Source organism: Ammospiza nelsoni, chromosome 9 (assembly GCF_027579445.1).
Source record: "Ammospiza nelsoni isolate bAmmNel1 chromosome 9, bAmmNel1.pri, whole genome shotgun sequence".
Lineage (NCBI taxonomy): Eukaryota > Metazoa > Chordata > Aves > Passeriformes > Passerellidae > Ammospiza > Ammospiza nelsoni.
Genome location: NC_080641.1, coordinates 9,700,203 through 9,728,163, shown reverse-complemented (window position 1 = coordinate 9,728,163; position 27,961 = coordinate 9,700,203). Strand labels below are relative to the sequence as shown.

The 27,961-nt window shown below is 50.3% G+C and overlaps 1 protein-coding gene across 1 annotated transcript in view; it reads right to left on the bottom strand.

The window, feature by feature from the left end:
- The window catches only part of ASTN1 (astrotactin 1), a 61,834-nt gene that overhangs the window by 32,288 nt on the left and 1,585 nt on the right, over positions 1 to 27,961 (bottom strand). Inside the window, exons 2-4 of the mRNA XM_059478820.1 lie at positions 6,990 to 7,177; positions 1,612 to 2,008; positions 322 to 468 (exon numbers count right to left, since the gene is read on the bottom strand). Of these exons, the coding sequence (XP_059334803.1) occupies positions 322 to 468; positions 1,612 to 2,008; positions 6,990 to 7,177 (732 nt within the window). The remainder of the gene's footprint in view (positions 1 to 321; positions 469 to 1,611; positions 2,009 to 6,989; positions 7,178 to 27,961) is intronic.

The window sequence follows — 27,961 nt, the reverse complement described above, 5'->3', positions numbered from 1 at the left end:
GTGCAGCAGGGACAGCATCTGCTCCCCTTCCCACACACACAGCCAGACCCCCACACCAGGATACCTTACACCTTTTCCCCATGGCTGTGCCAGAATCCTGCAGTATTTACTGGGGCAAACACCACCTGCATCTTCACAACCAGCCCAACATCACTCGCATCCTTGCAGGCACCACATTTCCCATTTCTCCCCACCCAAACCCCCTTTCCCATGCTCTCTCCATGCTCTGGTCCTATTTTCCCATCCCAGAGGAGGGTGGGTGGCTGGAATGTGGGTGGGTGGGAGCCCAAGGCTGCCCACCCTCCCCAGGGACTGCCCTACCTCGTGCCTTGTTGTTGATGCGCTTGCGCTGGCTGCTGGAGGTGTGGGACAGCAGCGTGGCCTGCTGGTGGTTGGAGTCCACGGGGCTGGTGGCAATGATGTTGTCCTTGTACTTGTTCATCAGGGACAGCTTGGCGTTGTCGCTCCCTGAGCAGGAAGGATTGAAGGTGAAATATTTAGACTTTTAAAAGGGAGGGAGGTGAGAGAAAGTTTTCCTTGGGTCCGTCTCCAGATCGTCCTGAGGTGATCAAGGTGCTGAACTCAATGAGCTGAGCTCATTGGCCCACTGATGAGCAGCTCAAATCCTGAAGAGGACTGGCACCTCCACCAAACTAGCCAAAAGCTGAGATTTAACACTCGGCCTCTCAGGGCGCTTCCTCATATGCAGAAGAGCTTCAGGCACCACACCATGATCTTCCCAAACTGTTTGGGAAGGCTCTAGTTGGATGGCTCAGTGATATAACCAAAGAACAGGTTTGTTATAAGGCTCTAGTTGGATGGCTCAGTTAGTGATATGACCAAGGAACAGGTTTGATACGAGCCTCAATTTATTAACTCTGAATCACACTGATGGCAAGTAAAAATTTGCTACCAAAAACCTCACCTGAAGAAGACAACAGAAATCTGGGGACACAGAAGGAAAGTTTGGGGGTCACAATGGGAGGGGGCCATGTCACCATGATATTTTCTGAAAAATACCTGGTTGCTGGCTCCTACCCCTTCCCTCCCCTTCTGCCCCAGGTAAAAGGGTGAGCAAACCACACGGTCAGGCAGTTCTGTTAGAGCTGTTGCTGCATTCAGAGGCTAAAATAAAGCTCTGGATTGAAATCCTCCATCAGAACCAACTCCTTTCCCTCACCATCACCTTAAAACTTCTCCACCAGAGGTAAACCTAAGAAACAGCCCCTGTTATGGGGGAAAGCTCCATCCCACAGCCACCAGAGCTCCTGCAGACCTGGACTTGTCCCCAAGCACCCAGCTGCAGCACCCAGCCAGCCAAAAGTGTCTGTGGGGTGAAACACCACACACCCAGCCAGCCAAAAGTGTCTCTGGGGTGAAACACCACACACCCAGCTGGCCAAAAGTGTCTCTGGGGTGAAACACCACACACCCAGCCAGCCAAAAGTGTCTCTGGGGTGAAACACCACAGTTTCAGCTATTTGGCTCAGCAGCATGGGCCAGGCAAGCCAAGGCATGTCCCATCCGGCCATATTGGCAATTATTGCAAAACACACGTACGGAACCAGGGAGAAGACAAGGCAGAAAGGATCCATGTCAGCCCAAGCCCACCTGGCGTGAGGTCCATGCTGGCCTTCTCGTTGCAGCCCTGCAGCGAGTCGAGCGTGCGGGTGACCTGGCTGGCGAAGTCCTCGCCGCCGTTCATGCACTCGCGCTGCAGGTGGTGCCGCAGGTCGGTGATGTCGTACTCGTAGCCGTCCAGGATGGGCGTCTCGCGGATGCTGAGCGTGCCACTGGAGTTGTGGCCCTGCACGCGCTGGGCGTTGCGCAGGCTCTCGCGCCCGTGGCCCCCGATCAGCACCGAGGGGATGTAGTGGATCTCGTTGGCGGCCTCGGCGCTGGCGCTCTTCTGGGGCTGCGGCACGCGGCGCCGCTTGCACCAGCGCCGGCGGGTGTACAGGATCATCACCAGGCACAGGATGGACAGCAGCAGGGCGATCATCCCTCCCTGAGGGGAACACACACCGAGCAGGGTCAGACAGGTGTTCTCGGGAGTTCTGCCGGTAATTGCAGCCCCCAGATATGCGAAAAGTCTCTGTTTTGGGCCCCCCGGAGTTCTTCAGTTTTCTGTCTCAGAGTTGTTTATTATATCTTACCTATAAAATTTTCCTCCTGCCCAGCTGAGGTCTGCTCAGCAGGGCAGCCAGCGGCACTCTTACTGCGCTGTCTTTTTATACTACAAACCACGTATAACATATTTACAATTACTTTCCAATACCTATCACCTATGTTAGACAGGGCACTTCTATTCTAAACCAATCCCACCACTTTCAGATTGGTTTAGAGTAGAAGCTCACTGTCTAACATAGGTGATAGGTACTGGAAAGTAATTGTAAATATTGTACATGTAGTTTTTAGTATAAAGACATAACACTGCCCTGGGGGCAGGCAGAGTGCCTCAGACTGTCCTGCTGGATGGACCTCAGCAGGGCAGGAGAAAGAATTTTATAGATAAGACACAATAAACAACCTTGAGACCAAGAAATGAAGAGCCCTGACTCCTTCTTCAAGCACCAGGCTGGGAAAAGAGACTTTCTAACTTCTCTCGGGGTCACTGTGACAAGCTAGAAAGATCCTGACAGAACAGGAGAAATTTGATGGACTGTTGGTTTGTCCAGTGTCATTGGAGAGGTGGCACCTTCACCCTCCAATCCACTGTCACTTTTGGAAAACTATAAATGTTGGAGTCAGAAAATAAACTTCCCTTTTCTTCACCTAGAGAGGAGCAGTGTGCGCTCATGTTGTTTGGTGTCCTATAGTGACAGCCAGGGGCTGGCATCCACCATCCCCTGGGACACAAACACCCCAGGGATGCTCCAGGGTGGAAAGGAGAGCCCATCACCAAGAGTCTGCTGGCACCAGGAGCACCCAGTGCTGGCCTGGAGCCTGCCCTTGGCTGGACCAGTGTTGAAGTTGCCAGCGAGGCATGAAAAAGCAGCATTTAAAGCAAAGCATGTTTTGTTTCACTCTCCTGCCTCTGAAAACAGAGATCAGCGTTATTCCAGGCAAATGCTCCTACGGGCAACTTTTTCTGACCCATTTCCAGCCAGTTTCAGTGCTGTCACTCTCAATCTTGGGAGATGCTCCCAGGGTATCCGGCAGAAATCGCAGCTCAGATTAAAAGAGATCAAGGCTTGAGACAGGCGGATGACTGAAGTGTTGTTTGGGGAGCGTGTTTGGGGAAAGAGGCTGAAAAAGCTCCTGTCCCACAAGAATGGACCCCAAAACTGCACCTGGCCCTGCCACCCTGCCACTGTCCCCAAGATCACCCTCCTGCAAGACGTCACAGATGGAGGGCGGTGAGATGAAAGCCCCAGACTGGCCCTTCATGCACAGTCTGTCAAGAATAATCACAATAATAACAAGAAAAAGCATGGGGAGCCAGTTAAGAGCTCAGAGTCCATCCACAGCTCCGGTCTCCCTCCTCTTTTCAATGCAACAGGTGATCTTGAGAAAATAAAATAATAGTAATAATCCGCTCCATTAGGATAAAACATTAGGGGAATTATTGAATGAGAGGCAGGAGAGGCAGCTGGAAAAGGAAGTTTAATGGCCATTACAGTTTAACCCACTTTCATTTCCAGGATAATGGAGCTGTGATGCATCCTCCCAGCCTCCTTCCCAACTTTCTTTAATAACAAAAACAAAAACAAAAAAACCCCTCCAAACAATAATAAAAAAAAAAAAAAAAAAAAAAAAAAAAAAAAAAAAAAAAGAAAAGAAAGAAAGAGGAAACAAGCTTAGTGATTCATGAGACCAGCAGTCCTGCAGAAGTCAGGGGGCTGGCTGGCATCTCTCTGGCCAGGGAGCCTACAGCCAGGAAGTCAGAAAATCTTGCTGGGGCTGAAAACTGGCCCTGGATCATAGAAACCACAGAATCCTACAATGCTTTTGATTGGAAGGGACCTTAAATTCACCTCATTCCAATGCCCTTGCCAAAAGCAGGGACAAGCCCTGTCCAACCTGGCCTTGGACACTTCCAGGGATGGGGCAGCCACAGCTTCTCCAGGCCTGTGCCAGGGCCTCAGCACTCACAGGGAAGATTTTATTCCCAATATCTAATCTCTGTATCAATCTGATTCCATCTCTACATGCATTTGTATAAAGTGCCTGGCAGAGTCATGCAGGAATTTTAGTGGCAAAGTGGGAGCCTAATTCTGCATCATGCTCCAATCCCTGTGAGTTCCTGTGATCCATAAATTAGTGAGGATTATCCCCATCCCCACCAGGGATGGCCCTCTCTGTCATGGCTCTCCATCACCCTAGAGAAAATCCACCTGCAGGTGGATGACAAGCAGGTAGGAGGAATTCCAGGGCATTCCTGGCTTTCCTTCACCTCTGTATGCACATTAAATCCCCCAAACACCAGCAAGCTCTGCCACACACCTGTGCTGGTGAACAGGAGAGACCAGCTGGAGCTTGAATCTGGTGGATGCTCATTTTTTTCAGGCAGTGGCCATGGGTTCACAAAAGAGACTTGTTATTTCATTGAAAATGAGTTTCTTCTGCCCCACTGGTCTGAGAGCTCAAATTATCCCTGAGAAAAGCAGCCTGTGGACTCTTGAGATTTCAAGAGGCTCTGAGTGGAGGATGAAAGCCAGAACTGAAATCTCCCCTACCTCCTGCCTATTGGAGAGGGTCAGACCACCACCTTATATCCCCTTTTCCCCTGCACAGGAGCACTGAAATCCCATTGTTCCTTATTCCCCCCAGCCCAGCACACATGTGAGTGCTGGGAGAGGAGCCCTGCCAGGGATGGGTGTGGGAGTGCTCCTCACCCAGCCCACGAGCAGACCTTGGTCACGATGGATGCAATCCCTCACTTACACCTGTCACAGACATCCTTTATGAAAAATCCTTTCCTTAGGAGTTTTCCTCCTGAGAAGCTGAGAGGCCTCAGGAACAAAATGTAAACAATGGTTATCTGCTGCTGTGGAATGCAACAGGTGCATCTGGGATTGGTCTCACGTGGTTGTTTCTAATTAATGGCCAACCACAGCCAGCTGGCTTGGACTCTGAGACACAAGCCTTTGTTATCATTCTTTCTTTTTCTATTCTTAGCAAGCCTTCTGATGAAATCCTTTCTTCTATTCTTTTAGTATAGTTTTAATATAATATCTATCATAAAATAATAAATCAGCCTTCTGAAACATGGAGTCAGATCCTCATATCTTCCCTCATCCTCAGACCCCTGTGAACACGGTCACTCACACCTCCTCCCTTGGCAACCACACAGCAAAGAAAGGAAATCAGCCTTGAGAACTCCACATGATGCTGGCTCCTGGCACAAAAGCCAGCCTCTGTTTGTCAGGAGGCAGGGATGCTGTCGGAGCAGAGCTGAGAGTGATGGGGAAAAAAGGGCAGGGGAGGACTCAATCTGCATTTGCACTTTTTGGCATGACAGCCATGAGCTGCAGAGATCCTTTTCATCAGCTCCATAACAAACCTTCAGCCAGGCACTTCTGCCTTGATCTTGGCTTACAGCAGTGCCCAAGGAGATCAAGACCACAGCAGGGCCAGCCTCTCCAGAGGTGATGCACCCTCTTAGAGCAGCTGGGAGCAGACAGTAAAATTGAGATAAAGGTGCAAGATGTTTTGGGGAGTGGCTTTGCAAACAATTTTTTTTTCCCCTCAGACTAATCAAGCACAAATGATGGAGGAGAAACCTGGCCTGGGGCTGCAATCTGGAAGAGCAATTGAAGCTCTTATTAGGGCAGATACAACTGAACAGCCTGCTTGCAGCCTCTGCAACACATTGGCTAATTATCTTCCAGTGGCACAAAAATTGTAGGATTCTACAAGTTTTTTCCAACACAACAGAAAAAAACCCAAACAATCGACAAACACACCACAGATCTTCCCCCAGTCTACAGATTTCTCCTTTCTCTGCCTTTCTCTGTGTGGCTGGGTGTGTATTGCTGTGTGACCCCGACACATGAAGCCATGGCCAGGGGGCTGCCAGGCTGATGAAAGTGGTGGTGACAGTGCCTGGTGGCCCTGTGACACAGGCTGTGCAGCAGGGCAGAGGGCAGCAGGCACCCTGCACTGGGCAAAGGGCCCCTGACCAGTCAGTGGGAATTTACCCTGGGTTAACTGGCTGAGACCTTCAAAGCACAGAACCCCCAGGGATAAAGGCACCCCACAAATGTGTTTTCAAAGTGATGCAAACTAAGGGAGAGCTTTGAAGCAGCCTGTGAAGGCACTCAGCATTCACCACTCACAGAGGTGCCCAGGGCAGGTGGACACATCCTATGGCAGCTGGAGCCAGATGGGGAAATAAATGTCTTTTCAAAAGCCACTGTATTTTCTACAGGCTTCTGGACAGCTAAACAGGGGCTGCCTTCCCATTACATAGTGTGGGAACCCAGGGCACTGGGAATATTTCTCTGTCTGCTCTGGGGTGCCCTGACCCCCAGGGGAGCACTGACTTTGACCCTCACTCATGGAGAAAGTTTCCTAAACTTCAAGATAGACTGGAACCCACAAAAGTGTGGAATCGATTATAGAGAACAGTGTAGGTGTATCACTTGGTGAGAAATTGAGGGTTTGGGATTTTTAATATGTTGTGGATGGAAGCAAGATGGAGGGCACAGGGTGTGGTCCTGGGTTTCTTCTTCTTCCTTATTCTTCATGGGTTTGGGTGGCATTTTGTAATTGGGCAGAAAAGTCCCCATTGGGGGCTCTGTGGGACCAGTTACTAGGTTAAAAGGAAAATAATCTAGGTGTCAGTTCTTAATTGGATAGTTTAGACTTAAAAGACCTTGTAACAAGAGATTGTTGGCTATTTTGTGCCTTGCTGCTGAACTCACATTAGTGAGCCTGTTTGGCTGATAAGAAATAATAAACACCTGAGTCTGAACATGAATTAGTGTCTCAAGTGCCTTCAATCCAGACCCAGAAAAACCCACAGCCAGTACCCCCCGACCTACCATGACAGAGATGTGGAGGATCCTGAGCTCCTCCTCGGCCGACTCGGTCTGGGGCTCCTCGGTGGGGTCGAAGCCGGGCAGGCTGGGGGCCCCGTCCTGGTGGTGGATGTGGAAGAGCAGGGTGCCGTTCTCCAGCCACTGCTGCCGCCAGCGCACCAGCGGGATGTCGTCCGTGTTGCCCGAGATCTCTGCAAGAGCGAAGCTGGTCAGGGGGGAGGTCTGGAGCACAGGGCTCGTGGGAGATGCTCACCCCTTCCCAAAAACATGGCTGGAGGGACCAAAGGATGCACAGCCTCTAGTCATCAGTGTTGGAATTCAGGACGTCCCATCCTGAACCCTGCCAGGGGCTCGGACACCCTGGCACAGAGCATAAGACACCTGTGACTTTGATTATGACACATGGAAAAAATTACCAACCTTATATGAAGAATTACAAGCCAAAAAAGTCTAAGTAGAATAACAGTTAGTTTGTCACAGGGTGAAAAATAGGTCTTTTGGGGTTTTTAGAACGGGGGTTCAGGAGGCAAGGTGGAGGAATCCAGGCATGTCCTGCCTTTCTCCTTCTTGGCCTCCATCTTCTGCTGTGATGTTGGCACTTACAGATTGCTTTAGAGTAGAAGCTCACTGTCTAACGTAGGTGATAGGTATTGGGAAGTTATGGTCAATAATGTACATGTAGTTTTTAGTATAAAAAGATAACACCACCCTGAGGGCAGCCAGAGTGCCTCTGTCTGACCTGCTGAGCGGACCTTGGCAGGCCAGGAGAAAGAATGTTATAGATAAGATACAATAAACAACCTTGAGACTGAGAACTGAAGTGCTCTGACTCCTTCTTCTACCACCAGGCTGGGAAAAGAGACTTTCTAACGCACCTCAGGGTCATTGTGACCAGCAGAAGTCCTAAGAATCTCCTGCCAGCACCATGGATGCCCCTACATAAATCACAACCTGAAGGGCTAAAGGGGAGTAAAGCCATATTTCTGGGTATAATCCAGATGTGGGCCTCTCCAAAACTCCAGCTGTGGTGCCGGGAGACAGCACTTAGTTACAGCAGTAACCCAGCAGTGTCCTTCCAGCTCTAGTCTGGGCAGGTTTCACCCACACAGCTTCAGACATTGGGAACACGGCATACAGGACAAATTCTCAGCAGCATCATGGGGTCACTGGGAGCACATCTCAAATTGTTGCAGGCAAAATAGTTACCACCCTTTGTGAGCAGTGAAATATGAATCTGGCCGTGATTTCAGAGGTTTTCAGTTTTCAACCATTTTCTACAGCTCTCCCCCCAGGACTCAGCCCAGAGACCTGCAGAGGTACCTGCAGCTTCTGCCCAAGCAACCCAATTTTCCCTAAGCACCTTTAATTCCAGAGCTTGGGGCAGTGAGACACATGGACAAAGCTGGGCTGTCATGGAAGTAGAGGGCACCCAGGCAGGGACACCACACATGCTCCAGGACGAAACACCAAATCAAACCTAATTCACCTGGCTGGCTCCAAAATTTCAGGGACATCTACAGCTGGGTCTCAGCCAAAGGCAGGGTAACACCAGCACCTCTCCCTAGGAGAGATGGGCACTGTTTTAATCACTGTGTCCCCCTCGGACCAGATCACCTTGATCACCATCTCACACCACCTCCATCTCAGCCATCAGCTCAAGCCTGACATTTGCCAGTTAGCTATTTTTGGTGAAAACAGCAGATTTTGTTGGGATGACCAAAAAAAAAACATGATCAGCATCCCACTGAGGCACATCTTTCCCTCCTGTATCTGCCCCATTGTTGGCAACCCCTCTCACTTTGCAAATTGTCATCTTTATTTCGCTTGTTTCACGCTGCCTTCAAATGAAAACTGGAATTCAATTACAGCGCCGAAAAACAACGTTTTAAATTTGCTGCTAATTAATTTCATTAGGCCGCCTTAAGTGAGCTGGCTGCCAGGGGAGGTGGGGAGGAGGGGGCAAAAATCTGCATGGGGACCCAGGTTCAACCTCCCAAACTGAATTGATTAATCCAAAGAAGCATCAGCCACAGAGAGGGAACTGGCAGCGTGTTTGTGCTCAGCACGGGCTGTGTTTCTGGAGGTGATCAGAGCACTTGGAGTGTCCCCAGCACAGGGATGCTGAGCTCTCCACCAGGCTGGGCGGGAAGCAAAACCCAGAGTTAAGTCACTAAGAAGCCAGAAGCACTTTTGGAATTCCCCCTAACTGCTGAGCTGTGTGTTCAGGGACACAGATCCCCTTTGAAAAGCCGGTCCTGGGAGCCGGGGGGATTTGGAGCAGCACATCTCCTCCTCTCCCACACGGTCTTTATTCATGGACTGAGAGGGGAAATCAAGCTTGCCTGCTTTCCCAGCTCCCCACGGCTTCTCAACTTCGTGTGAACCAGCTCAAAAGGAGGAAAACACTCTCCCTGCACCTGCCTGCTAACGTGAAATTATGGGTAATTAAGGCAAGAACTTTCCCGCACAGCAGGAACTCAACATACTGACATTTGGAAAAAATGTAAATACCAGCATTGCTCCATTGTAAAGAGGGAAAATAATAGATACTAAGTATGTGACATTGTGACATTTAGAAAGCTAGAGCAAGAGATGTTTTCCCCCTGATCTGACATATCACTGTAAAAGCAGCACCCTTCAGCTCATTAATATTTGAGAAGAAATCCTTGATGGAAGTTATTTAAATGATTAATAGATTATAGTAAATTTAAGCCTTAAAATAGGTTGTCATAATTTCAAATTTATTTAAACAGGCTTATTTTTTTAAAAGAAAAATATATTTCAATAAAAAATGGGTTCTTGTTTTAGAAGAACGCAATCCAGCCACAGAGCCTGAGCAGGTTTTCCTCTTCCACCAGACATCAGGATGTGACCCTTCAGCTGCACTGCACACAGGTCAGAAGGGCTAGAGGGAAAGGAAAATACCCCAGAAATCAATTGCCATCACCCCAAACTATGAGCTCTCCATCAGGACAAGGCTGCTCCAGCACCTCTGCTCCCGCCCAGAGGCACTGCCTGGATGGGAGAGCTTCAGCCTGGGACCTTCTCCTCCTTTCCTCAAGTGTCTAAGCAACACTGCCTCTATCCTACTCCATTTCTCCTTGAAAGTTTTGCACTTTTAAATGCTTTCCTGCATCTCTGAAGCTCCCTTGGAGTTTGATTTAAGCAAGACCAAGACAAGATCAAGACCAAGCTCCCTTCCTAACACAGCATCTCTTTACTCTCTCTTCTCCCAGTCCAACAGATTTCACTTTTCCCTTTGTCCTGCTCTCCAAGCAGACATCTCACCACCTGGTGGGATGCTACAGTGACCCATGTGGCCAACTGGGATGATTTATCTGGGTGTTGTGGGGCATCAGCCCTGCTACAGAGCTGGCAGCTGCCAACCCTGCTGAGCAGTTTGTACAGGATGTCCCAGAGGAGGCAGAAAAGTGGGCAGGAAGGCAAAAATTAAAAAAAAATATGGTGGGGGGAGAAGATAATTTCAAGTTCAAAGTTTGAAAGATATTGATGAAAAGCCTGGTCCCTGCATGGCTTTCATTAAGGCCTTGGATAGGAAGCCATTAGCACTGGTATTAACTTCTTGCACCTCTGTTAAAAAATAGCCTGTCTGAGTCAGAGGTTAATAACAGTAGGAGGCCACTAATTAGGCTGTGCCACATTCACCTGGTATCAAACGTGGCCCAGGTCCTTCATATCTGCAGGAACAGCCGCCTCCAAAGGCCCCAGCTGCTGCTTTTAACATCAGGGCCCTGGCTGCTCCCCTCCCAGACCATCTGCAGTGGGGACAGAGACGTTCTGCAGGAGCAATTGGAGGGGAGGACAAAAAACCAGACTGAAGGTGCTGGAGATGTGTGGAATTGTGCCTGCTTTGTTCTTCATTACCCCAAACAGCCTCATTTCCCTTGGGACAGCTGATCCACACGAAGCAAACCCAGTCCTTCTGGAGGCAGCATCTCTGCACGTGCTGATTTTGGGAGGCAGCCCCTCTGCCACAGCCCAGCTCTGCACCTGAGCTGCTGCAACATCAGAACTATGAGCCTGGTGCTGGCCTGGACCTCCTCCCAAGTCCTCATCACCCCACTGAGACCTGCCATGGTGGCACACAAGGAGAGAAACTCGCCTTTAAAACTCACATCAGCATTTTGAGGGGAAAAACCGCCCAGCAAAACAATTTTACTCTCCATTTGGAAGCGTTTTGTACTAATAGATGCCTCCAATAAGTCAAATGAACTCTGCCATAATGCTGGTCTCCACAGAGCCATTTCAGGGAGCCGAGCACAGATTTTGACTTGGACTTGTGTTTCCTCGTTAACATTTAAACCTGCCTTATTTTCCAGCCAGAACCTGACTGTGGTTAATTTAAGCTCCCCATTAGCTCAGGCTTTTGCTCCACACCTAAACCACACACATCCTTTAAAGGGCTTGAACTCAGCTAAATCAACCCTTGCACTCCTCCCAGGGTCCCCAGTGCCTGAGGTGACTCAGGGGACCTTCCCACCATGAGTCACTTGCTCTCTCTGCTGGGACCTCAGACCTTGATTTCTACCAATTCACATGTCAAAACGCTTATCTTGATACTTAACTCATTTATACTTCCAGGGTTTCAGTGACAGGTAATTCATGGGATAATATCAATGTTTTTATGGACCTGCTTTAAAAATTCACATCCATCACTGACTACCCATATTTCATTTGCATTTTTTCCTGTCTCCAGTCTCAGGTAGCAAAACCAGCTCATTCTGCAGGTCATTCTGCCTTTTCAAGGCAATCCAGTTTTTCCATAGCAGCAAACACAAACCTCAGTGTATATATTAGGAACCTGCTTCATGGGAGAGGGCCCCTGGGGGAAAAATCTCCAAAAGACTCAGAGATATGGGAGAACATAAAGGTTTGAGGAAGAGGCAGTGCTGATCTCTCAGGCTAGGTCAGAGAGATCACCCCACCAGGATGCCTGAGCCTGAGGCTGGTACACGTGAAGCCATGAGGTGCCTGCCCCAGCCTGGCTGACAGCTAGCCAGGCTTCTCCTTGGAATGCAGGGTGCCTTTGCTTTTGGGAAGGTCACCAGGGAGCTACATTTCAAAGCTGTAGCCACGCTTTAGCCTTCAACTGGGATTTCTGTCCCAAATACGCCAGAGCCCGAACCCCTCCCTTTCCTCAGCAACAAACCCTCTATCACTCTGGGGGTGACACTGAGCTGTTTTTGAGCAGAGGACACTGATCCATCACTGGTGAGGCTGAGCTGACCAGGTTTGCTCTGCAGCTGCTGACTTTACAAGCTGACAGCCCCCCCTGCCCTGCTCCTCCCTATGAGGCCAAGGACATACCTGGGCACCTTCCCCTCCAAGGTCATTGTTCCATCACATTTCTCAATTCTGACCTAAAGCTGGGGGAAAAACAAGCAGATTGGGACAATCTCTGCTGTTTGATTTTCACTCCTGTCTTGTTACTTTGCTCCCATCTGCCATAGCTGTGAACTGCAGAGGAAATGTGGGAAGGGAGGCAGATCCACCTCCTGGTCCAACACTGGGGTGACACGGTCGTGCTCAGAAGAACCCAAGTGCCACCCACGACAGGGAGCAAAAGGAAAATAGAGAGAATGTGTGAAGACACTTCCAAGATGCCATGCTGCTATAAAAACCCCAGAAAGAAGCACATCTGTAGTTGATACCTCACCCTGCAATGCTGTCACGTCACCTCTTCCAGAGGGAAAACCAGGTCTCTGTGGAAAGGCTCCAAATGATGGAGAGGCTCCCAGTCAGCCGTGGAAAATTACCACCCCGGCTAAACTGTCTCCCAGCAATCAGTGAGAAGGAGAGCACAAACCCCTGACCTCAGATTGGTGCTCACCTACGAACTGCAGAACTGCACCAAGGAGTGGAGAACCACCAAGCGATTATCACTATCACTCCGAAAGGGTGAGCAACTCGAGAAGAAAAACCTGCCAGAGGAAACCTCTGAGGAAACCTCAATTTCTTATAAAAGCTGTTGTACATCAAGAAAATAAACACCAGTAAATTCTGCTTGTGCCCTGGACACTCTGTTAGAGGAACCTGTAAGTGCATCAGTAAATACAGGTCACCCAACACTGCAAGCCAGTAGATAATGGTGATCCAATTTGACAGACTCGTTTCAAAAAGTTCTCATCAAAATCCACCCTCAAAGTTTCCCAAAGCGCCAAAGTGGTGCTGGGATGAGAAGGAAAGTAATCCTGAAGCCCACCAGGTGGGGGAGGAGTAAGGGTTTAGCTCTCAGGATGAAAGGAGGTTACCGAGAAGCCCCACGGAGATCTCTGTCAGGGCCTTGGTTGCTCAGAAACACTCTGGAAGGGGAGGAGGATGGCAAAGTTGGTCACCAAGGCTAAATTTAGTCTTCTCAAAGCTGAAGCTGAGAAGTGCAGGAGGAAAGCGGGCAAGGAAGTGGGCAGGTGAAACTCAACCTTGGTGAGAGCGAGCTGATCTGGAATCCTGCAAGTGATATTCAGGTCAACCATCTCGAGAAGGAGGAGGCAAAGCTTGAGGGGTTTGGAGGAGGGGTACCAGGAAGATGAAATGCTGCAAATGGCTTTGTGAAGAGCAGAAACCAACTGTGTGAGGAATCCTCAGTAAAGGAGCCAAACAACAGGGTGAGGACATGATAAAAGCCTGTAAAACCATCAGGCCCATGGAGCAGTGGGAATGGTTATTCACAATTTCTCACTCTGCAAGGATTTACACGTGTAAAAACCAACAAAAGGTTCCTTTTCATACACCATAAAGTATGAAAGCACTACAAAAGGTGCTGAATTCAAGGGAGACAGAGCCACCAGCAGCTATTATTGAGCCAGAGAGCCCAGAGGCACAACCTAAGTCAAGAAATCCCTGGGCAGCAGGGAAAGGACCAAATATAGATATCCTGCAGTTTTAACTAATTTTTTTTTCAATTTCACTTTATAAATTATCAATTGATAAATTATCAGTTGATAAATTATCGATTTCAATTTTCAATTATCAATGCTGGCTGCAGATTCCAAGGGACAAAAGCGCACTACACTGCCCAGTCTCCTGGGGTTCCAGGGTGACTGCAAATCCAGGTTTGTGCTACCCAGGCCAGCATTCAAGGATGCATCCCACATCCATGAGTCCCTTTGGGAATGGTTGAGACCCTCTGCTCCCCCAGGGGAGGAGGGGGTACCCCAGGGCAGCTCCCTCCTAGTGACAGAGGTGATCCTTTTAACACCCAGCCAGAAAATCTCCCTTCCCAAATCCCAGCCCTCCGTGCTGTCAGACCCTACAGCCCCAAGACAACTTGCCAAGATTCCCTTCAGCTTTACAAGCCAGCCAGCAATTCCCACAGGGAGGCAAAGGACTGTTTATATCCATCAGGGGCTGGCAGGGAAGGTAATGTGCCAATAGGCACTCAGGAAAACATCAGAGCAAATCCTGCAGGGGAGGGCAGGCACTGGTGCTGGGACAGCAGGGGAATGCTCCACAGGGGTGACATGGGCTGCACATCAAGGGTGAACTCCAGCTCACTCCTACACACTCCTCTGTGTGAGTGCTCGTTGTGCCCAGGCTGAGAGGGCAGGAAAATGAGATGTTGTTTTGGCATTTCTGTGCTCAGCACAGGGAACAAGCACAGCCACTTGTTCCTCATCTCCCCCGAGGGGGAGAGCCACGACCTGTTGGTTTTCTGAGGCATGAGATGGCCCAAACAGGACCAAAACAACCTTGTCTGCTCTCCTGGGCACAGCTAGGCCAAGAGCTTTTCCAAGAGTGATCCTCCTGGAGGGAACAATGCTGGTCTCAGAGAAAGGGATGGAGAAGGCAGGCACAGGCTGCTGCCAGCTGCAGCCTAACATCATAAACTCTGTGTTTAGGAGCTCTTACATGATTTCAAGCTCCATTTTCAGGTTTGTGGGGAGGCTTTGAAAGATGAGAAAGGCAGAATAGAAAAGGAAAAAAATATAAAGGAAGAAAGATATAGAAGGGGGAAAAGTTAACCGTGCATCTCAAATTTATCACTCCTGAAAGAAGAGCTTGTCAGGATGGCCAGAGCCCAGCAGTGCACAGCAATCAATGGGAAGACTTTTGGGTCTAGTCAAGCTTCCTTGAGATTTACAGGAACTGAACAGAGGCATAAATCTGTGGCTGCCTCTGAAAATGGAGGTAATTAAATTTGCAGGTGTATATAATTGTCATATTGATGATCTGTATAAATCAGAGGAGCCAGCAGAGGCACAGAGGAGCTGCTGGCCCCCCTGCCTGGCCAGGAGACAGGGGCACCCACCTCACCCACATGGCTCTGCCCATCACCACAGCCTCCTCCTCCTCCTCCACAAGAGGCTTCCCCAGATTGCCCCCACAGGCAGCATAAGCTGCAGGACCCTCCACCCCTTCCAGCTACCTGCAGCCCCATCCTGGCTACTACAAAAGCTCCTGTGCAGGCAGGACCACAGGCATTGGGAAGCCTGACCATGGAGATCATGGGGGGCTCTTTGCAGCTGCTTTGAAGCTCTGAGCCCAGGTGCAAGTGGGGCACTGACTTGATCTTTTAGCAATGATTCCTTTTTTTTTTTTAATAATTTCTTTTAACCTTTGTTATTTTGGGAACTTTGAAGCCTAAGCTGCTCCAAGGCAGCTGCCTTTGTAGGAAGGATGGAAAGTGCAGAGTGGGAATTTGAAAGAGGAGGAGAAACAGGGAGGGGAAGAAATGGGGCTTCCCAGCAGAAAGAGGGAGGGAGGGAGGGAGGGAGGAGGAAGGGAGGAAGGAAGGAAGGAAGGAAGGAAGGAAGGAAGGAAGGAAGGAAGGAAGGAAGGAAGGAAGGAAGGAAGGAAGGAAGGAAGGAAGGAAGGAAGGAAGGAAGGAAGGAAGGAAGGAAGGAAGGAAGGAAGGAAGGAAGGAAGGAAGGAAGGAAGGAAGGAAGGAAGGAAGGAAGGAAGGAAGGAAGGAAGGAAGGAAGGAAGGAAGGAAGGAAGGAAGGAAGGAAGGAAGGAAGGAAGGAAGGAAGGAAGGAAGGAAGGAAGGAAGGAAGGAAGTGGCGGAAGGAAGGAAGGAAGTGGCGGAAGGAAGTGGCGGAAGGAAGTGGCGGAAGGAAGGAAGTGGCGGAAGGAAGGAAGTGGCGGAAGGAAGGAAGGAAGTGGCGGAAGGAAGGAAGTGGCGGAAGGAAGGAAGGAAGTGGCGGAAGGAAGGAAGGAAGTGGCGGAAGGAAGGAAGGAAGTGGCGGAAGGAAGGAAGGAAGGAAGGAAGGAAGGAAGGAAGGAAGGAAGGAAGGAAGGAAGGAAGGAAGGAAGGAAGGAAGGAAGGAAGGAAGGAAGGAAGGAAGTGGCGGAAGGAAGGAAGTGGCGGAAGGAAGGAAGGAAGTGGCGGAAGGAAGGAAGGAAGTGGCGGAAGGAAGGAAGTGGCGGAAGGAAGTGGCGGAAGGAAGTGGCGGAAGGAAGTGGCGGAAGGAAGTGGCGGAAGGAAGTGGCGGAAGGAAGGAAGGAAGGAAGGAAGGAAGGAAGGAAGGAAGGAAGGAAGGAAGGAAGGAAGGAAGGAAGGAAGGAAGGAAGGAAGGAAGGAAGGAAGGAAGGAAGGAAGGAAGGAAGGAAGGAAGGAAGGAAGGAAGGAAGGAAGGAAGGAAGGAAGGAAGGAAGGAAGGAAGGAAGGAAGGAAGGAAGGAAGGGCTCTATGGGAGATCTGGATACAAAATGACCATTTTCCCTTCCACTTCTCCAACACTGAACCAGAGACACCTCAAAGGCCTTTGCAGACCTGCACACCAACCTTCTCCCCTGCCCCAGGGTGGGTGCAGAGATCCTGCCACCTCGGTGCCATGGGGATTCCCTTCTCCCTGCCGTGCCACAGGAACACCAGGGAAGGGTTTCCTGTCACCTTCACCAGCCAAGGCCTCTCGGGGTCTCTGTGGTCATGCTGACCCCAAGATGTGTCAGAGAGTCTCTTTTCCCAGCCAAAGAAGGAGTCAGGATTCTTCTGTTCTGCTTCTCAAGGTTGTTTATTTTCTCTTATCTATGACATTCTTTCTCTGACCTGCTGAGATCTGTCCAGCAGGTCGGGTTGAGGCACACTGACCATCCTTGGGGCTGTGTTATCTTTTTTTACTAAAAACTATGTGTACATTATTTACAATAATTTCCAATACTTATCACCTATGTTAGACAGTCTGTCTGTACCCTAAACCAATCCAAAAGTGTCGCCATTCCAGCAGAAGATGGAGGACAAGAAGAAGAAAGAAGAAGGACAAGGCACACACAAATCCCTCCATCTTGGGACCCCAAACCCTCATTCTAAAAACCCCAAAATTCTACTTTTCTATCTTGTAACAAGCTATCATTCTACTTAAGACTTTTGTGGCTTGTGAATCCTCACACAAAGTTGGTAATTGTTTTTTCCAAGGGCTAAAATCGAAGGTATAGGTGTTTCTGACTCTGTGCCAAGGTCTCTGAGCCCCCTGCCAGGGTCTGGAATCCTCCACGGCACCAGAGGAATGTTCTGGGCTCCCAAAAGGCCCTTCCCATGTGCACAGGATGATTTGGCATCCCAAGCTGAGCTCCACAAACGTGCTGCAACTGGATAATTAAAAATTAAGGAAGAGTTTCTGCATTGCAGTCCCAATTATGTAACTCTGCTCTTGGGTTTCAGCACCCATCAGCTCTGGTGCCCTCACACTGCCCTGCCTGTATTCACCTGCCTGTCTTTCTGTCTTTCCAGGCAGGGCTCACAGCCTTGGCATTGGGGAATCCCAATGTCACAACCACAGGCAGAAAGTTCCCTTGCATTTACATGGGGAGAAAAAAAAAAAAAAAAAAAAGAAGGAAAATCTATTTCATGCTTTTGGTCCAGTGCTGAAATTGGAGGTGGGCAGAACAAAGGGGATGGGGTCAGGGTGCTTCAGCCCAGCCAAGCACAGAAGAGCTGCCCTAGCCAGGACAGCACTTTTTCATACTTTATGGTGTATGAAAAAGAACCTTTTGTTGGTTTTTAAGGTGTAAATCCTTGCAAAGTGAGAAATAGTGAATAACCATGGTCATGACCAGGGAGCTTCTAAGCCAGGGGCTGCTGTCCCTCGCTCCTGCACCAGAGAAGCAGGAGCTCATTTTAGCAAACAAAACCAAATCCAGATGGGGAGTCAGCTGCATTTTCAGTATCTCAAGAGCAAAGAGCCCTGCTGGACTCTGAGCACCAGTGAGTGCAAACTCCTGCATTTGCAGCCACAGCTTTGCCTTAACCCTGCCATCTCTGGCTGCTGCTGAGCCCAGGGCTCAGCCTGCCTCTTCCTCCTGCTGTTTCCTCCTCCCTTTCTTGGCCACAAACCCGCTGACTGCACAGCCATGTCTCTGGCAGTGCTACTCCCAGGACCTGGATGCTGCCACCTGGGGTGAAACCAGCCATTAATTCCTGCTGGGATTCACTCCAAAGGTCTCTTCACCAGGCTCTGTGTGCCACAGCTTCAAGAATCCACCAGAGATGCTGAGGCTCACACCCACTGCTCCTAATGCCCCTGGGCTGCTGTGTGGCTCCTGCAGTTCCTTGCTATCTCCTGGCATTCCCTCCTCATGGTCCTTCCTTTCCTGCCTGTCACTCTAGGACACAAACCAGAAAGACACAGACATCGGATTTTTTAAGGCAAAAAAGAGAGCTTTCATTTTTCCGACTCTAACATTTACAGATTTCCGAAAAGTGACAGTGGAGGGTGACAGTGCCACCTCTCCAATGACACTAAACAAACCAACAGGCTATCAGTTTTTTCTTTCTCTATAAAAGAATGCAAAACAGTAAGTTATTTACATAAAGTATATAAGAAAGTTTGCTACAAAAATGTAAACATCAGAAGGCTTAAAAAACCTTTAAAATCAGAGTGACACCTGCCCTCCTCCATTACCCTGGTACTTCTCTATTGTTGGAATAGTGGTTTCACATCCACACTGCCCTCCATCCCCAGCATGTGAAAGGGGGGAAGACCCAGCCCTGAGCTGTATTATAAGGAGGTCAGACCCACCCCAACATTTCCCAGGCATCTCCACATCCCCCACCAGCCCCAGCTCCTGCAGGACAAGCACACCCCTTTCTCCAGTTTGTGCCCCAGCATGGATGGTCTGTGGGGGCATACTGGGGCTGGGGCTCACTCCTCCAGGGTTAGCCAGACATGTGCCTCACTCTGCAAGCACAAAAAGGCAGAAACATGGCAATAAGAGCTGTGGAAGCCAGCCCAAGCCCAAGGCTGACTCCCCTCCCACCATCCATGAGTTATTTCTCCTGCCCACTGAGTTTGAGCACACCACTGTGATGGTGTTCACAGGGGTCTCAGGTTGAGGGAAGAGATGAGGATCTGACTCCATGTTTCAGAAGACTTGATTTATTATTTTATTATATATATTACATTAAAACTATACTAAAAGAATAGAAGAAAGGAAGTCCTCAGAAGGCTAGCTAAGAATAGAATAGGAAAGAAAATTATAACAAAGGTTTGTGTCTCAGACAGAGTCCGAGCCAGCTGACTGTGATTGGCCATTAATTACAAACATCCAACATGGACCAATCACAGATGCACCTGTTGCATTCCACAGCAGCAGATAACCATTGTTTACATTTTGTTCCTGAGGCCTGTCAGCTTCTCAGGAGGAAAAATCCTGAGGAAAGGCTTTTCATGAAAAGATGTCTGTGACACACCACCACCGTGGCACACCCAGGAGAGAGCAGCTCCTGCTGAAAAACGAATAAAACTGGTTTCCTCTTTCCCTGGAAGGATGTTTCTTGCAGGTGCTTGGACACACATCTCAGGCCACTGAAGCTGCACCTTGGCTTGGGCTGGGGTGAGATCCTTGCAGACATTTAGAATTCCCCCAGACATGCCATGCCTGCAAAGACAAACCCCTGGCTTGCAGGAAAGCCAAGCAACTCCACAGCAGCATGACAGCTCTCAAATCCCCTCCCTGCTCCTCTCCAGAGCTCTCCTAGTGAGGCAAAAAACACAGAGCCCAGCTATTTCTGGCTCAGCAGTTCAGGCAGGGCTGGGAGGGGCAGCACTGGGGTGGCAGAGCAGCCACACTGGGGAAGCAGAGTCTGGGGGAGCCTGGGGCCAGCCCAGGGCAGTGGCAGGCACAGCAGCCTCTCCTCAGTGCAAACAGCAGATTTCCCAGAGGCTGCAGACACTGGGGACATCATTAGGGCAGCAAATGGGCCGAGAGCACAGCAGCAATTTGCAGCCCCTGCAGCCACTGCTGCACAGCAGGGCCTGGCAGGGAAATTTGGGAGTGGGATGTCTCCCCTGCCAAGCATCCCCCTTCCCTAGCAAAGCCAGCCTGACCCCACAGGAGCCTTCTTCTGCATCCTCACCCTCCTGCAGTGCCCTGAGCCCTCCATCACCCATCCCCTCCCACACACTCCATGCATGGGCCTAGAAAGGGCCTTCCCATCCTTCCAGCCCTGCTCCTTGCCCTGTGCTGGAGCAGCCCCATGGGAGGAGGGTGTTTGGGGGCACAGGAAGCTCCTGGTGCCTGCCAGCCAGGGAAACTGCCCCCAGCACGGTACCCTCGCTCTCTCACTCCCTTTGGGATGCCAAATTAATTGCCTTGTCTCCTGGAGCTTTTAGCTGGAACAAATAAAAGAAAAAGGGGGGTTGCCAAAACCCATAATAAGGTCTACAGTTCCTCTGAGCTACAAGGGCTGCTTTAAATTTCGGGGTTTTTTCCTTTTTTTTTTTTTTATTTGAAGGAGGTTTCCATGGCAACTGTCTCCCATCACAGAGGAGCCTGTCCTGGGGATATTTCGGGGTTGCTGATATCTGCCTTCCCTTCCCAGGCTGGCAGGCACTGTGTTGTGGCGGGGACAGGGCAGAGGAGCAGGGCAGGGCTGCAGGAAAAGGAGGAAAAGGAGGTGCCTCTCCCAAAATACAAGGTCAGCACCCTGCCTGTACACATCAGGCAGGCCTCCATCCCAAAGGCTGTGGTTTTCCTTGGAACACTGATTTGGGAAGCACTCACAAGGCAATGCAGCCCTCACTGGGCCAGGCAGATGGGGCATGTCCAGCTGGGAGCACTGGCACCCTCTGCCACCTTCTCTGCCCTTCATCCATCTCCATCCCTTCATTCTTAGGAAGGAATTGTTTCCTGTGAGGGTGGGCAGGCCCTGGCACAGGGTGCCCAGAGAAGCTGTGGCTGCCCCTGGATCCCTGGCAGTGCCCAAGGCCAGGCTGGACAGGGCTTGGAGCACCCTGGGCTAGTGGAAGGTGTCCCTGCCCATGGCACAGGGTGGAAGGAGATGAGCATTAAGGTCCCTTCCAACCCACACCACTCTACATTTCTGGGATTCTCCAGTTTCCCTCCTCCTCCAGGTTGGTTTGGAGCAGGATCAGCTCCCTGCAGGAGCAGAGCCAGCTCTGTGCATCCCCCAGCTGCTTGCTCTGCTGTGCTCGTTAGTCATCCTCATTACTGAGAGGCCTCAGAGCTGGCCACAAAAGGGGCTCTGTCCCCTCTCACATCAGGGCTGCAGACCCCAAACCTCTGTGACCCATGAGCCACCACCAGCCAGAGGGTGCCTCAAGGATCCCTTACTTCCCTTTGATTATAAATGATTAGAAAAGTCCCTGCTCAGCTCCATGGATCTCAGGCTCTGCAGCAGGAGCCATGGAGGGAACAGGCTCAGCAAAGCCAGGCGTGGGCTCAGCTTAACCAACCCACAGCAGGAGCCAGCACCAGCTCAGCATCCATGCCAAGGATGGGTGATCCTGCTGCAGGGCAGGAAAGCAGGAGCAGAAACACCAGCACAGGGTGTGACCTCCTCTGGGTGATTTCTCAGCAAAAAGCTGAAGTGGGACAGCCAGAACCTGGCAATGCAAAACCTTCCCTTATCCAGACAAATCCCCCAGCTGCTGTTTGGGGTGAGCCACCAGGCACAGCTGCAGAGATGCCAGAGCCCAGCAATTTGGAAGCAAAAAGGACAACCAGTCTTAAATGACAGAGCTGTCATCATCCAGGCACTGCCTTAATCCCACCAGGCAAAAATTCCTTCATTTGAAGGACTTGCTCTGCAGCAAGGCTCCAAGAGAGATGATTTCAGTCTCTGTTTAGCTGGCTAAATGACCGTGAAAAAAATAAAACATAATAGGATATAAAATTAAATGGAATGAAACAAAATGGAATAGCATGGAAGAGCATAAAGTAAAATAAAGTAAAATAAAATAAATAAAGTAAAATAAAGTAAAATAAATAAAGTAAAATAAAATAAAATAAAATAAAATAAAATAGTAAAACAATAAAATAAAATAGTAAATAAAATAGTAAATAAAATATAATAAAATAGAAAACAAAATAAAATAAAATAGTAAAAAATAAAATAAAATAAAAAGAAATAAAATAAAATAAAATAAAATAAAATAAAATAAAATAAAATAAAATAAAATAAAATAAAATAAAATAAAATAAAATAAAATAAAATAAAATAAATATGGGGTATGGGATGCAGCCCAGGAGCAAATGCCCCTGGCACATGGAGAGGAGGGCAGAGCTGAGGCAGTGGCATCAGTGTGGTTGCCCAAGGTGCTTTCCAGCAGTGGAACCACAGCCAATTCCAGGGCTGTAAAACCCATCAGAAATCTCTGTGGGGCTTTGAGGAGTGCCCACATGGGCAGCCCAGCCCCAAAACAGGGCCAGGTCTCAGGCAGGAACAGGACCAAGCCTGAGCATCCCTGCCTGGATGGGGTTGAGACATTCAGGAAGGGAGCCAAAACAGGGGGCCAGGAGCCCTGCAGCCCCCCTGGCTGAGTGCTGGTTCCCTGCCAGAGCCTGCCACCCCCCTGGAAAGGCCAGGCAGCCCCACATCCCACTCCCCCCCTGCTTTCTGGGTCAGTGAGATCCCCTCCCAGCCCCGCTGCAGCCAGCTGGATGCACGGTTGCTGTGGCAACGGGTTCCCAGAGACCAAATCCTTATTTCTTCCTTTTTCTTCCCTTGGTTAAGGAAGAAAAAAACATACAAGAGGCCCTGTATATCCCCTGTGGCACTGAAACAGCCGTGCCCAGCAAGAGAGCAGGTCTGCACTGGGCACAGCATGGGGACAAGGTGTCTGTGAGGATGGGGACGTGCACACTGTGCCTCCTCCTGAGCCCCATCACCCCCAGTCTGGCCATGGGCACTCCCTGCTGCTCCCTGGCATGCTGTCAGCTTCCCTGCAGTGTTTTCCACCCTGCCACGAGGTTTTAAGGGCTGCCCCCACTCACAGCTGAGGTTGGTGCTGGCTCCATGCCTGGAGAGGGAATATTACCAGGCATGTCCCTGGAGCTCCAGGGGCTCTGAGCACCTCACATCACTCCAGGCTCTGGATCCCAGGAAAAGGGATGTGGTTACACTGCATGGCCAAGAGGAGGGGCTGGAATGGGGTCCCACCAGCACCCAATTATTGTTGATGAATAAAATATTATTATTTTTAATATTATTATTTTCACCCAATTATTAGACGAGCTATTAGCTATTGCTATTAGACAAGCATGTCCTGCCCCACCAGGTGCTCCAGGGCAGGGCCAGGGGAGGATGTACCCCCTTCATAGATCCCTCTGTGCTTTGCTGGAAGCTCTGGAAGCCCCCAAGCCTTGGGGACAAACATCTCCCACAGCAGAGCAGACACCCAGCAGCACTCTGGGTGCCACAACAATGTTCCACCAGCAGCAGCACCTACTCCATGAGGAGGCAGCAAGAATGTGGCACTCCTGCATTTTCAGCAGGCACACACCCCCAGCATCCATCCCAAACTCATGGAAACAGGGGTTCAGACCCCAGCCAGCTCAGCTGGAAGGAATTCAGTGCACCCCGCTGCCAGGATGGTGTTGCTGAGGGGCAGAGGGCAGCTGAGATGGGGTGTTTGGGGCTCCCTTCCCCACCACAGCTGCTGGCACCTCCTGAGGCGAGTCCCCAAGCCAGGCAGCAGAAATGACAGCAGCTGTCCCCTGGCTGGGCCTGGCAGAGCACAGATCACACCCGCGGGTTTCAGAGCATGAGACAGTGCCCAGGATCAAAGCCAAGTCCAATTAATGGCTCACAATCTTATTAGAGAAATTATTGCAGGATCTTGAGTAAAAGTCCGATATATCCACTCCATTCCATTAGTCAGGCTCATTTAGTAATTCAATCAATCTAAGCAAGGCAATTGAGCTCCCCTGGTATCATTTAACTTGGTTATTCTCTAGGTGCTTAAGAATTTCTTAATATTTGCTTCATTATTTCACCATAACACCCATTCCCAGGTGCAGGGTTCATTCTGTGGGCCCCATGGTGGAGCCAGCCCTGCTGCAGCACTCTGCCATGCTCTGCTCTCATGAGATGGTGGCATATGATGGGAAGGGGGTGATGCCCCTGGGAATTGAGTTCAGCCAGGGAATGGCACCACAACACCCCAGGAATTACTTCCCAGTTGGCACCAAAGAGCTGCCCTGTGTGCCAACAGCTTTGGGCATCCAGATGCAGGTGAGAGGAGCAAAACTCAATGGGATGCTCTTCTCACTTGCCATGGAACTGGAAAAGAGTATGGGATAACACAACCCTGCAGCCCCAGGGCCTTTTAGGAGCAGAGTGGGAGGGCACAATGTGCAGCAGTCACAGCAGCAGGGAGGTGTGAGGGACGAGGATGAGAGCTGGCAGGTGTCACATCTGGCCAGAGCCAGGGCGAGCGCCCGCTCCAGTGGCCGTCACCCCCTTTAGCAGCAGCCAGCTCCCTCCCTGATCTGTCTCACATCCCTGCAACCCCCCCAAATCCTGTTATTAACCCAGGGAAGTCAGGGCCAGAGCCTCCAGCAGTAGAGCCAAGAGCTTAGCTAGGATTTAACAAAAAAAAAAAAATTGATTAGATATTTCGGGGAGATATTCAAGAGCGGTTAAATATGCCCAGCTCATCGGTGCCTTTGAAAAATCTCACCCCTCTAAAAAATTAGAATTGATTTTGTATTTAAAAAGGAATCTATTTAATTTAAAAGTAAGATAATTTGAAATCATGACAGCTTGTATTAAGGCTGGAGTTTATGATAATCTATTAAAGTCATTGAAGTTAAGAACCGTCTCCCATCCTCTGCTGGCTGAGGCTCCCGGGAGGGCAGCGGGGAGTGGGAAGTGGGGAGGTGAGGGGCTGCACTGCCCTAATTCAGAGCACACCAGCTGGGCTGGAAACCTGCAGAGGCAGAAGCAGCTCCTCCAGCTCCTCCACACTCAGGGGGGAAAAACCCAGCATGCGAAAACCATCCAGCATTTCAAGATCCTGAAATATCTGGCACCCAGAAAGCACGAGTTCAACCTGTCAGCTCTGCTTTCTCATTTCTCAAGTAGATTTTACATTCAAAAAGGTATTTCAAGACTTTACTTTTCAAACATTTATTGCATTACAGAGAAGGCAAAGGAGTCAAAGCCTCTTTCTTTGGCGTGGTTTTTAATTGCATCACAAATCTCCGTCGACCCCAAGGGGCTGAGGGAAGCCAGGATACTCATAAATACCCCTCCTGCCACTTTATAACCTGCAAAGGATGGGGCCCGAAAAAATTAGCAGCCTGCAGGAGTGTGAATCCAATTAATGACATCTCAAATGTGGCTGGATGCTGCCGAGCCAAGCAGTGAGGGAGAGGGGACAGGGAATATTGAGCTGCAAATTAGCATTTCTTAATGGCCACCAACCAGCAAAATGCTTCCTCCCTTCAGGAAAAAAATACAACTAATGCAACAAACACAAAATGAGATGAAAGGCAGCCATTCCAAATGAAGGTTGGCTTGATTGAAAGCAGGATGAAGGCAGGGTGAAAGCAGGTGATTTTAAATGCGGGCAAGCAGCCTCAGCCCAGCTCCCACACCCTCAGCACTTCGCAAAATCTCAGCAGCTGGGAGAGAACCCTACAGTAAAATGGGGAGATGGAGTTGGAGTCCCTTTGGGGATAAACATGCAAGCCAGTGTGGGGTTTATTGGTGAGAGCCCTGAGCTCTCAGGCAGTGAGGCAGCACGTGCGCAAATAAAACTCGCTCCACTCATCAGCAAAAAGAGATGCAAAGCAGGGGAAAGCCTTGTCCAAGCACCTCACAGAAGTCACAACCCCACAGACAGCCCATCTGCTTCTGGAGGAACAGAGGAGCAGACAGCAGGCCCCCAAGTTTGGGAGATCTGAGCACCAAAGCACTCACAGCTGTCTCAGGCAGGGGGATGGACACAGCAGGGAGGATGAGACCCAAAAAGGTGCATGGAAAGCAGGCAGCAAGCCTCCTGTGTAAAGGTAAATATAAAGCTCATCATTAATTTGTGTCACCAGGGTTATCAGGGGTCAGGAGTCACAGCCATTTTTGGCATGCCCAGTTCAGCTCCCCCCAGCACTTCAGCTCTAGCAAGCACCACACGTGGCTCTCCAGAGATCCCAGCACATCTTTAGCTGGGAGAAAAGTCCATGAATCCATCAGTGGGAGGCCTGGTTTGGCCGCTGTGTCACCAAGGCAGGGGAACCACACATGGCAGTGTCCCTGAAAACCAGCCAAGCCCAAAAGCCCCTGAATTATTTAGGAGGAATTTGAGGGGGACACCAGGACTGGAAGTGGATGATACCCCACCATCCTTGGGCTGATCCAGACCCTTTCCCAGCTGCTCCCCTCACTCATCCCCCACTGTAGCCACCTTCCTGCATGCTCACACCTTCTTTGAGGGGAAACTGAGGCATGGAGAGGCCCTCCACCAAAGGGAGCTGATCCAGAGCCCACATGGCAGAGACAAAGGTGCTTCCAGCCCAAAGCCAGGCCCTTTCTGACCAGGGGCAGCACCTGGCTCTGCTCCAAGCCTGTCAGCCAGGGTGGCAGCTCACCTTCCCTTGGGAACCCCTGCCCTGGGCACAAATCTGAGATCTGGAACCACCAGAGCAGAAGCACCAGCTGCCCCTGGTTCAGACACTGACCCAGCCCAGGCTCAGGAGCGTGTGGGGATCATCCCCCAGTCCAAGACTTTATTTATTGCACATTCAAACTCAGCGAGGTGGGTGCAATTAACGGGTCTGGTTTCGGCCAGGGATGGTGCAAGAAGCACTGTGTGAAGCCCCAGTTCTGGGAAGATGCTCAAACCCTCCAGTCCCTGCACACAAGGGCTTGTGAAAGCACAAACAGCCACTCACACCAGCACCAGGCATCAACCTGACACAGCCATGTCCCCAGCAAGTGTGCAGAGTGTGCAGTGACAGCACTGATGCTCTTGAGTTTTTTGGGCTGGGGAACCTCCAAATCCAGAGGTTGCAGCCTCTGAGTTGCCAAGCCTTGGTCTTGTAAGCCTTCTGTGCATTTCAGAGCTTCTGCCATGCAAAAGCAGTGTCCAGGCTAATATTAGTAATAACAATAATAATAACAATAATAACAACAACAATAATAAAAACAACAACCCCACACAGTAAAGCAGCACAAAACAGTGACACCCACAGATGGCAAAGTGGCCATGCCAGCTTCAAGGCAAGCCCTTGTCTCACAGGGAGAGGTAACATGGCATTTCCCAGAAGTCACCAAGCCAAAGTCCTGGCAAACAGGGGTCCCACAAGGTGCCAGCCCAGTCCCAGCCCCAGTCCCAGTCCCAGTCCCCTCTCTTGCCAGCCCAGTCCCAGTCTCATCATTCCAGGCAGGAAGACCTGAGCTGGGATCACCCCTGTGTCTCCCCAGCCCAAACCCCTGCATGCTGGGGGCTGGCACAGCACCATGCACAGTGATGTTTTTGGGGGATCAATGTCCCAAGCAGCAATGCCCCAGAGAGCCTGGGCAGCACCAGGACACCAGGCTGCACTGGCACAGGGCTTGTCATCCTTGTATTTGTCTGGCAGCAGAGATCAGAAGGATGCAAAACAAACCCTGCCAGGCATCCTCAGTGCAGAGGGGGCTGGGGTCATGCCCAGGACCCTCGTCCTGATCCCCACCAGGTGCTCCCTGCTGGCAGCACCGAGCTCCCGGGGCCCACGGGGGTCTGGCTGCACAGGATGGGGTCTGAGGGGGCAGGGGACGAGCGCTCAGGTGG